We start from the raw sequence: 12,081 nt of genomic DNA, 5'->3' as shown, positions 1-12,081 counted from the left end.
ATGATAGATAGATAGATAGATAGATAGATAGACAATGTATTATAAAAGCATACATCTAGCTTACACATTTACCCAAATTATCATACGCCTGTTTAACCGAAGTTAATTTGGGTGGGTTTCTCCATTTCAATGTAACTTCTCTCTTTTACGGCCGTGACGAGACCGTTGCTCTCCTTGGCTGTGAACCGCTCCTGGCGCGCGCCTGGCAAATCTGCCGTTACAATAGCTGTCACGACACACACACAGGGAATTAAAGATCCAAAAGCAGTTGATTTATTGGGGAATCCATACTCACAAACAGTCCATGCAGGGGTCAAAACCAGAGAAGCAATCCAAAAACAAGAACAATACCAGACAGGCAGGAAGGCAGTACTCAAAAGTGGTGTGCTCTAAGACAAGGACTCCGTAACAAACACTAAACAGGCAGGGTATTTATACACAGGGAAATGACAATGATAATGGGAAACAGGCTGAGTGCAATGATCAGTGATAAGGGACAGCTGAGTGCAATGAAAAGACAAGGATCATGGGGAATGTAGTCCAAGAGTGTGCTGGACACCGTGAGGAAGGAGGACATCTTGTGGTGACCCAAAGAACATAAACCAGACACTGTGACATAACCCCCCCTCTACGGAGCGGCTACCAGACGCTCCAAGACATAACAAAAACCCAACAAAAGTCCAGGATGAAGGTGCAACGATGGAGGATCAGGGGGAGGGATGGGGGGCCAGGTCCATGGAGGGGAACAGGAGCTGACAGCTTAACCGGCGACCGGGGCGAAGCAGAGAGTCCATCGGGCGGCCAGGGCGGAGACTTTCCCTCGGGCGGCCAAGGCAGAGCAGACCACTCATCGGGCGGCCAGGGCGGAGCAGATAGTCCATCGAGCGGCCATGGCGGAGACCTCCCCTCAGGCGGCCAGGGCGGAGTAGACAGTCCATCAGGCGGCCAGGGAGGAGACGACCCCTCGGGCGGCCACGGCGGAGACGACCCCTCGGGCGGCCACGGCGGAGACGACCCCTCGGGCGGCCACGGCGGAGACGACCCCTCGGGCGGCCACGGCGGAGACGACCCCTCGGGCGGCCACGGCGGAGACGACCCCTCGGGCGGCCACGGCGGAGACGACCCCTCGGGCGGCCACGGCGGAGACGACCCCTCGGGCGGCCACGGCGGAGACGACCCCTCGGGCGGCCACGGCGGAGACGACTCCACCGGCTCAGGAACTGGAACAGACTCCACCGGCTCAGGAACTGGAGCAGACTCCACCGGCTCAGGAACTGGAGCAGACTCCACCGGCTCAGGAACTGGAGCAGACTCCACCGGCTCAGGAACTGGAGCAGACTCCATCGGCTCAGGAACTGGAGCAGACTCCACCGGCTCAGGAACTGGAGCAGACTCCACCGGCTCAGGAACTGGAGCAGACGACACTGGCTCCGGCTCAGGAGCAGACGACACTGGCTCCGGCTCAGGAGCAGACGACACTGGCTCCGGCTCAGGAGCAGACGACACTGGCTCCGGCTCAGGAGCAGACGACACTGGCTCCGGCTCAGGAGCAGACGACACTGGCTCCGGCTCAGGAGCAGACGACACTGGCTCCGGCTCAGGAGCAGACGCAGGCTCAGGGACAGACACAGGCACAGACACCACCGACTCAAGTGTGTGCGTAGCCCACACACACCACATGGCTGTGGCCATAATGGCCAGTGTTGCGGTCACTGAGGGCTCAGGCTCAGGAACAGACACCACCGACTCAGGCACAGGCGCGACGGCGGCCATCTTGTCCGGGGACACAGGCTCTGCAGGCTGAGCAGACGTGACGTGAACAGTCTCTGGCTGGGCAGACGGGATGGATCGCTGGGTTGGCGCAGGCAGTGCGAGCAGCTCGGGCGGGGTCGGCAGAGCAGGACGCCTGGGCGGTGTGGGCAGAGCAAGACGCCTGGGCGGCGCGGGCAGAGCAAGACGCCTGGGCGGCGCGGGCAGAGCAAGAAGCCTGGGCGGTGCGGGCAGAGCAAGACGCCTGGGCGGTGCTTCAGGGACGGTAGTCACCTCCGGGATGGTCTCAGTGTTATGAGCCACCAAACTCTGGACCACCGGACTCGGGACCACCTGAACTGGGACCACTGGATTTGGGACCACCGGCACTGAGACTACCGGCACTGAGATCACCGGCACTGAGATCACCGGCACTGGGACCACCGGGATAGTCACGGAGGGAGTCTTCCTTCTCCTCCTCCGTTTCGGGACCACCAGACTCGGGACCACCGGACTCGGGACCACCGGACTCGGGACCACCGGACTCGGGACCACTGGAACTTGGACCACCGGAGGCAGGACTGGAGTATCCCACTGGCTCCGATGCTGAAGATAGCTGGTAAATCCCCAAAAATCCAGGATCTCCAGCCCCTTCATCTCCCACCCAGGCAATGGGTCATCCAAACAGACATTGAAGAATTCCTTCAATGCCGAGTCATTGTACTCCAACCCTCTAGAGAGGGTCCAAAACCTTTGGGCCAGACATCCCACCGGCTGGCCCTGCTGGCGTAGGTCCATTAAGTTTTGGACCCGTCCCCTCCTCTCCTTCTCCGTCTTGGGGGGAAGGATACGAAACCCCATAATGCTGGATCTATGTTTGTGACGGAGTCCTTCTGTCACGACACACACACAGGGAATTAAAGATCCAAAAGCAGTTGATTTATTGGGGAATCCATACTCACAAACAGTCCATGCAGGGGTCAAAACCAGAGAAGCAATCCAAAAACAAGAACAATACCAGACAGGCAGGAAGGCAGTACTCAAAAGTGGTGTGCTCTAAGACAAGGACTCCGTAACAAACACTAAACAGGCAGGGTATTTATACACAGGGAAATGACAATGATAATGGGAAACAGGCTGAGTGCAATGATCAGTGATAAGGGACAGCTGAGTGCAATGAAAAGACAAGGATCATGGGGAATGTAGTCCAAGAGTGTGCTGGACACCGTGAGGAAGGAGGACATCTAGTGGTGACCCAAAGAACATAAACCAGACACTGTGACAATAGCAATCCGCTATGGAAAAAGCGCATCTGCTCTTAAAGGGAATGTGAGATGATGCTCTGATTGGTTTATTTCACGTTACGCCCAAACCACACCTATGAATAATGAAGCTACTTCAGACCAACACATTTTAGATTTGCGTCGGGTGCAAGAGTCATTTATCCCGCCGGGAAAATAGCAACAGCGCCCGAGATCCGCCCACAAAGTTACTTGCGCTTTGCGCTTGACACTTGCATTTCAGATCGTTAAAATAGGGCCCAAAGACTTTACTTGTTGCATTATTGGATGAAATCAGTGTTTTTGAACAAATCTCTGGAGTGAATGATTCAATGACTCACTTACAGTTTTTCTCAATTGTTTACACACATTTTCTGGTACTTGAGACACAATGACCACAACATGTAACTCATTCACCAACCCCCTGAACCAATTCTGCTAAACTACAAGCACAATTCCTGCTTTACACTCAAATTGTACTTCTAAAACACACTTTTTTCAAAACACTACACACAATTCTCTGCTTTTGGCACAATTTTCATGCAGAAAATCTCTTGTGTTCACAAGGAACACACTGCCATTCAGATATACACACTGACTCATCACATGGGCAAACACCCGTCACACAGTTTTACAATTAGCAATCAGAGCTTTAGCATAAAGGGCAACAGGTCAGCTCTTCAACAGGTCAGCTCTTCAACAGGTCAGCTCTTCAACAGGTGAGCTCTTCAACAGGTCAGCTCTTCAACAGGTCAGCTCTTCAACAGGTCAGCTCTTCAACAGGTCAGCTCTTCAACAGGTCAGCTCTTCAACAGGTCAGCTCTTCAACAGGTGAGCTCTTCAATGGAGCAATGGAGACCAACATTGTTTTTTAGTTTTTTTACTGTAACTGTATACAGTAAATTATTCTGTTGTTTTGTATGTAGACCACTGTATGTACAACTTTGTGTTGGTTGGGATGTACACTGTGTACATTGTTTTTGTGGGAAAAATAAAATATATTTGTTACCATGTATTTGTGTGTTCTGAGTATAAAAACAATATTCTCAAATATGTTACAACACACTTCTGTATGTACTGTCTGTAGTAAGTGTAACACTGAACAAAAAAAGGCCTAAGTCATTATGATGAATGGAGAAGAAGTGTTTTCCATTCATCATAGTGTTTTACATTGAGCACATCAGTGTTCAACTGGTTCTTATAAATGTCTATTCATATGATGGTTTGTTTGTGTCATTTGAAAACAAAATACCATTTTGAGAAGAAATAACATTGTTTTGAATGTAAAGTTTCATTTTGAAGGAGAATTGAGGGGTTTTGCCCATTGTGTGTGTTTTTATTATTTGTGTGTAGAGTTCTGAGAATATGAGGCATGCTTTCAGAAAATGTGTGTAAACAATCGAGAAAAACTGTAAAGACTTCCAAGTGTTTCATTACTGGATGAATCAGCATTTTTGAACAAATCTCTTGAATAGATGGTTCACTACACACATTTTTTAACAGTCACTTGTCGCCACCTACTGGTGTAACAATGTAATCAATACAATCTTTATTTGAAACATCAAGTTACCTTCAAAAGGTGATTTACTCTATTACGATCACTACCGTAGACATCAGTGTTTATATCCGAACTATAAACTTTTATCCCAGTGCTTCTGAATGATTGTAAGACAGAAATAATGATACTGTGTGTTTGAAAAGACTGTTTGTGAAGCTGTTTCATATCTATACATGACAAATGCTCTCTCTGGCTCAGAACGCAGATCTGAATGTTTGCTATGATCGGATTTGTCAAAGATTTAATAGAGACGAATCGCTGTCATTGAGGAATAAGATCATGTGGGTGTTTGAATCGAGATCAGGACCTTTTAATGATTAATCGTGCAGCTCTAAGATCTAGTAATAGACTCTCCAGATTCTCTCCTGTGGAAACGCAGCTCTAATGCATCAGCTATATATCCTAATCAGTGTGTCAGCGGAGCAATTTCACCTTCTCAACTCTGGTCATTAAAGCCTGCGCATGTAAAACACACCTGCACTGAGCGGAGCTGATCCAGGCCTTCAGCTGGAGATAAGCATCTGGAAACTCAAGGGAAACATTCTTTCTGTTGCTCGTTCATTTTACTGTTACTGCGAGTCGAAACAAACCCAAAGATCGGCTGAAAGATAAAAGATCGGCTCAATAAAAGATGAAATAATACTAGAAATATTGTAAAATCAGGTCTGGATCAATTCTGTTCAACAGCACATTCTGTAACGTGTAAAAACGAATGTTTGTGTTTCTATAAAACAGATCTTTAGAAATCTGCTCTGTTCAAACACAGAAACCTGCAAATAATTATGACTTGATTATTCAAATAATAACATGAAAACAAGCAGGATGCTTTGAAGCATGTTTCCATCTTTTTCCTCATAATTCTGCGTTTATATTTTGCTATTCTGGCTTTTTCCCTCATAATTCTGCATTTATAACTCATAATTTTGACTTTTTTCTCATAATTCAGTTTACAACTCATAATTCAGAATTTTTGCTCATAATACTGCATTTAAAACTCATTATTCTAACTTTTTCCTCATAATTGTTTAACTCAATTCTGACTTTTGTTCTTATAATTTGCATTTATAACTCATAATTCTAACGTTTTCCTCATAATTGTTTATAACTCATAATTCTGACTTTTTCCTCATAATTCTGCATTTATATTTAGAAATTCTGTCCATTTCCCATAATTCTGCATTTATAACTCATAATTCTGACTTATTAAATTCTGCATTTATAACTCAAAATTCAAACTTTTTCCTCATAATTCTGCATTTATAACTCATAATTCTGAAATTTTTCTTGTATTCCATTTATGTCTAATTTTTGAAAACTGACTAATATCCACTCAAACCAAAATAGGGAAATGCTCTACAATAATATAGATAAGATGTGAAAATAATATGATAGCCTACTCAATAATATGTTTAATATTTCAAACACTCAGGTGTATATGATGAACAGCAGGACTGAGAGGCGGTTTTTAATGTGGTGAAGGTTGAACTGCTTCAGTGATGAGCACATACAGCCGACGCATTAGTTTCAGTAATGAACGTGAGACGTGACTCCCTCACCTGGAGACGGGCGTGACGTAGTTTCCCGGGAAAACTCCCGACGCTCCGGAGCGCAGTGACGTTCCTTTGAACCACCCGTCCTGACACTTCTCCGTCACGCGGTACATCTCGCTCTTACGCAGCTCCAGCTCGTCGGCCTTCTGCGGTTTGTAAGCGTACATGGCCAGATAGCTGCGGAAAATGAGAAATATATAATAATGAGCAAACAATATTCCTGATAATCTTATGCTCACAAATAGGGTATTTTAAGTTTTAACCAGGTTTGCACAAATGTATCGCTAATTGTTAATGTTAATTACACGGCTCTGTGGAATGCTTGATTCTGATTGGTCAATCACGCCGGTATATTATTCCCAGAAAACAACAGAAACACAGGCTCATCCGGGTCACTGAAGTCAGCGGCGCTATACACTCGCTACGGTTTTTCTTCGTGGAAGTTTTGCGATTGGTGAGCTAATAAAATATCAAAACTCAGTTGAATCAATATTTTGTGTGTAGTTATTTAATTATGCCATCCAGTATCGTGGACTCGCTCTCTCTCGTTTCATTCAAATGCAGCGGCGGCCATTTTGTGACTATTGTTTTATACACTGTTGGATTATAAGATACAAACAGGTACGATTTAAAACAGTTTAATCTGTAATCAATCTCTCTTATCTCCATAATTATTTATGTGTTGAAATGCGTGTAATAAGTGTTATGACTGTATCTCTTAAATCACCGTCTAGTTTGATCTTGCCGCTGAAACTGCTCTCTCCGTGAAGCTTTGCGTTTAAAGAGCTAATAACATATTTCAACTCAGATTAATATTTCGCGTCTAATTATTTACTGATGTGGCAAGTAGCCGTGTAATAAGCGGGATAATGATCATCCGCTTCACGTCGGGTCCTGATCACCCTGTCAGGGTTTATTCTAACAACCGGCTGGATGTACATTATCCATTACTTAACTAATGGCACCAAATCTATTAATATTTAACTCTATTCTATAGAATTCAACAGTAAACATGGCGTCTAGAGATGACAGAGAAAACCACCGAGAAGACACTTTGTTTTGTCACCCTGCGGAGACTGCGGTGTGTGTGTGTGTGTGTGTGTGTGTGTAGAGCTGCGACTCTAATCGCACTTGAGAGACTGCAGAGAATAAAACACCATCATCACTTTGCTTTTCCTTCACGGAGTCGAGCGGATGGAGAAATGAGGGGCATGAGGGATTCGCTGCACTGACAGGCTAACAAAAGCTGAAAGTGTGTGTCATTTCACTAAATATGTTGCTACAAAAACACACAGACTCCAAAGAATCAGAGTTTTTTTTTTTACTGTTCACTAAACTTAATCAACGTGTGTGTGACGCAGGATTGAGGCCTCTCTGTAGAGGATTGATCAACTACAACAGCAGCAATTTATTACGAGTCCCAATCAAATCGAGTCCGCTGCTAAAACACAGCGATTGTATGAATCTCTCACATGACGAGCTTAAAAAACACAGACCGCCGACGTGAACACACACTAATCCTTCAAACATATGATCCTGACATAATCAATCACATCAGCTGATGTATATATATATATATTATGTAGGCTATATTCATATTTGACTAAGGGCCCTATTTTAACGATCTGAAACACAAGTATCAAACGCGAAACGCAAGTAACTTTGTGGGCGGGTCTTGGGCGCTGTTGCTATTATACCGGCGGGATAAATGACTCTTACGCCCGACGCAAATCTAAAATGTGTTGGTCTGAAGTAGCTTCATTACTCATAGGTGTGGTTTGGGCATAACGTGAAATAAACCAATCAGAGTGTCATCTCACATTCCCTTTAAGAGCAGGAGCGCTTGTTCCATGGCGGATTGCTATTATAACGGCGGATTTGCCAGGAGCGGTTCACAGCCGAGGAGACCGACGTTCTCGTCAGGGCCGTAAAACACAGAGAAGTGACATTGGAGATGGAGAAACACACCCAAATTAGCTTCGGTTAAACAGGCGTATAATCATTTTGGTAAATGTGTAAGCTAGATTTATGCCTATTTTTTCACATCTTCATCCTCGTGTGTTAATATTTTTCCTTGTAATAATGTATGATTTGCAAAAATGAGAACTGCTGCGTCTGTGTGTAGATGAGAGAATCAAAGTGTATGAGCGTTGTGCACACGCTACATTATGGCCAAGCATGCGCCCTTAAAATAGCATCTGAATAACGCGCCACTGACTTTAGACTAGGTTTTTCCTGGGAACGTTTGCGCCGGAACACGCCTCCTCTTTTCGCTGAACCGCCCCCGAGAGCGCAAGTTCATTCCCTATTTTACCGACGTGCGTCTGTGGAGGGAAAAGTCCGCTGTGCGTCGGGTGCAAAATAAGAATGATACATGCGTTGTGTACAAAGTCAATTGCGCTGGGTGCAAGATAGGGCCCTTAATGTTATTAAATCAAATATATCACATATGAATATGCATTATACATTGAATTATTATTATATAAAAATTAAATCATATATTAAATTTCCCTACAAATATAGATTTTATCTACAGTATTTCAGTCAAATAAAAATAAATATACATAAAAATAAAAATCAAGCGTAGCGTTAGTTCTGGCAGGTCACGTTAGTCAAGCTCGCATCAGCTGACCCTCAGCTGATTCACATCTACCTATAGGAATACGACACCTATCACCATATACATATATAAGCTCCTTCAGTATTATCAGCAGCTATCGCGTTTCTCAGGAGCTAATTACCCTCCTCCATCCCCAGCTCCTCCTCTCGCCCTGTCAGGATTTGATATTCTGATTCCCCTTGAATCAGAATAATTATAGAATAATGTTGTACTTTAAAATCTTGAATCAAATATATTTGCAAGCATTCATGTTGGTTCTGTTCTGTTTACCCTGAGGGGGATTATTGCTGCTCTCCCTGCTCTTATCCATGCTAGGCTGCCCAGTCTCGCCCAGAACGGAACCATTCCGCCAATCCAAACTGTATGCTAATTGTCAATCGTATTTGACGGTAGTGGTCCTGACAGAAATTCATGAAAATAAAATGAATAGTAATGTATAGAACCTAGATATCACAGGTACGTCTCTAAGATGTCTGCATTTAATCTGGAAAACATCTGTTGTGTCCAAACGTCTGAGAAACGTCTTAGAAAAAAAGCAGTTTTACATTCAATCGAAAACATAAACGTCTTAGAGACATATTGCAGATGAGCAAACACTGTTACAGATGTAAAAGCAGACATCTCTGTGATGACTGTGTGTGTGTGTGTGTGTGTGTGTGTGTGTGTGTACGAGGACTCACATGTTGAGAGGCAGCTGGACTTTAGCGGCGGCGAGAAGTTCTCCGGCTGAAGACGTGACGCGAGGAGGAACAGCAGACGCTGAGACAGAGTCCTGTGGAGACAACCAGACACATGCAGTCACCTTCTCCTTCACCTTAACCTTCACCTTCACCTTCACCTTCACCTTCACCTCCTCCTTCACCTTCACCTTCACCTCCTCCTTCACCTTCTCCTTCCCCTTCCCCTTCCCCTTCACTTTCTCCTTCTTCTCCTTCTCCTTCACCTTCACCTCCTCCTTCACCTTCACCTTCTCCTTCACTTTCTCCTTCTCCTTCTACTTCTACTTCACCTTCTCCATCACCTCCTACTTCACCTTCTCCTTCACTTTCTCCTTCACCTCCTCCTTCACCTCCGCCTTCTCCTTCACCTCCTCCATCACCTCCTACTTCACCTTCTCCATCACCTCCTACTTCACCTTCTCCTTCACTTTCTCCTTCACCTCCTCCTTCACCTCCGCCTTCTCCTTCACCTCCTCCTTCACTTTCTCCTTCTCCTTCACCTCCTCCTTCACCCTCACCTCCTCCTTCACTTTCTCCTTCTCCTTCACTTTCTCCTTCACCTTCACCTCCTCCTTCACTTTCTCCTTCACCCTCTCCTTCTCCTTCACCTCCTCCTTCTCCTTCACTTTCTCCTTCACCTCCTCCTCCTTCACCTCCTCCTTCACCTTCACCTCTGCCTTCACTTTCTCCTTCACCTCCTCCTTCACTTTATCCTTCTCCTCCTCCTTCACCTCCGCCTTCTCCTTCACCTCCTCCTTCACCTTCTCCTTCACCTCCTCCTTCACCTCCTCCTTCACCTTCTCATTCACCTCCTCCTTCACCTACACCTCCTCCTTCACTTTCTCCTTCTCCTTCTCCTTCACCTTCTCCTTCACCTTCTCCTCCTCCTTCATCTTCTCCTTCACCTCCTCCTTCACCTTCACCTCCTCCTTCACCTCCTCCTTCTCCTCCTCCTTCTCCTTCACCTCCTCCTCCTCCTCCTTCACTTTCTCCTTCTCCTTCACCTTCACCTTCTCCTTCTCCTTCACCTTCTCCTTCTCCTTCACCTTCACCTTCTCCTTCACCTTCTCCTTCTTCTCCTTTCAGGGAGTACACTAACCCAAATATTGCCTTAAAATACTATAAAATACAAAAATACCATAATACTAAAAAAATAAAAAAAGAATATATATATATATATATATATATATATATATACACATACACTGTGTGTGTAATCATTTTAATATTGCTTTCAAATTGATAACTTGCGATTAAAAAGTTTGTTAATATATAATACAAGTGTACACACACACACATATATAGATTTTTATTTTATTTTAAGTATTACAAACTTTTAAAATATATGTAAAAGCACAACACATTCCTCACAGCAGCTTGTATATATATTAGTATGATTCTGAACAAAGCCACTGTTTTGATTTAAAAATTGCCTGTCTGCCATTATGAGGTCAAACAGGTAAAGCTCTCCTTTAAACTGAACGGATCTTTCCGGGGTTTCCACTAATGGCTCCCGAGGCTGCCGGCAGGATGCATTATGGGAATTTACATGATCCGTCTGTTTCAATCAGGCAAACCTCCAGAGATTTACCTTTGACCTCAGAACACTAATGGAGCCCAACGCTCTAACTGGAACTGACCAGCTGAGCCCGGGTCAAAGGTCAAGAGAACCGACCCAACGATACAGCTCAAATAACTATGGCATTCAATATATCTCCGCATACTTCTGGATTTACTCTGAAATAATGTTGAATAGGAGATTTGAATCAATCAGTCATTGCAGTCAAGTACATTCAATAGGTTTCATTTAAGAAACACAGTAAATTCTATTCAATAAAGGAAGAATCATATTGAATCATTTCCATTTATATGCACCAATTTAACAATATATGGTCATAAACAGCAATACTGACCGAAAGATATTTATACTAAAACAATGAAAAATCTGGTCAAAAATGTGGATTTAAGAAAATAAAATAATGTTAATGTAAAATTCGGCTTTGCCATCACAAGAATAAATTACATTTTAAAATATATTCACATAGAAAACTGCTATTTTAAAATTGTAATCATATTTCACAATTGTTACAGTGTTTTAGATGCAGCCTTCATTCAAAAACGTAAAAAAAAATAATTATTCCATTACATATTTATATTTTTATATATTATATATTTGCCTGGATAAATATCGGTGAACAAACAAACAAAAATGACACGAAGACTTCAGTGATCATTTTTGAGTGAATCATTGAATCAGAGTCATTTGATTGATTTCACTGAATCATGAAACTGAATCACATAAATTAATCAAATTCGAGATGAGGACGAATCATGAACCATGTTTTTAGGACAATACATGGACAAATACATGGACAAATAAAACCACTTTAAAATCCCTGTGGGTCAAACACACATCCTCCTCACTTCTTAATGATTCATTGTTCTTGTTAAATCTACAGCGATGCTGAACTATAGCTGAATAAACAACACAGAGAATCAAATTCCCCATAAATCAGCCTAATGTTCCTCTGCGCATCTGAACTGAATGAATCAAACGCACAATAATCCACAACCGGATCTGAACAGAGACATCTGGCCGTTCATT

The 12,081-nt window shown here is 43.9% G+C and overlaps 1 protein-coding gene and 1 long non-coding RNA gene across 3 annotated transcripts in view; one reads left to right on the top strand and one right to left on the bottom strand.

Annotated features, from left to right (window-relative positions):
- LOC309502319 (E3 ubiquitin-protein ligase SH3RF3-like) overlaps window positions 1-12,081 on the bottom strand; it is a 149,355-nt gene that overhangs the window by 15,586 nt on the left and 121,688 nt on the right. For both annotated transcript variants that reach the window (XM_082174675.1, XM_082174674.1), the window contains exons 5-6: window positions 9,438-9,529; window positions 6,144-6,314 (exon numbers count right to left, since the gene is read on the bottom strand). In XM_082174675.1, the coding sequence (XP_082030801.1) occupies window positions 6,144-6,314; window positions 9,438-9,529 (263 nt within the window). The remainder of the gene's footprint in view (window positions 1-6,143; window positions 6,315-9,437; window positions 9,530-12,081) is intronic.
- Window positions 1-12,081, top strand: part of LOC309502440 — a 113,571-nt gene that overhangs the window by 95,469 nt on the left and 6,021 nt on the right. The window lies entirely within an intron of this gene.

Source organism: Leuciscus leuciscus (genome assembly GCF_965113295.1).
Source record: "Leuciscus leuciscus genome assembly, chromosome: 7".
Taxonomy (NCBI): Eukaryota; Metazoa; Chordata; class Actinopteri; order Cypriniformes; family Leuciscidae; genus Leuciscus; species Leuciscus leuciscus.
This window is presented reverse-complemented; position numbering and strand designations above follow the sequence as displayed.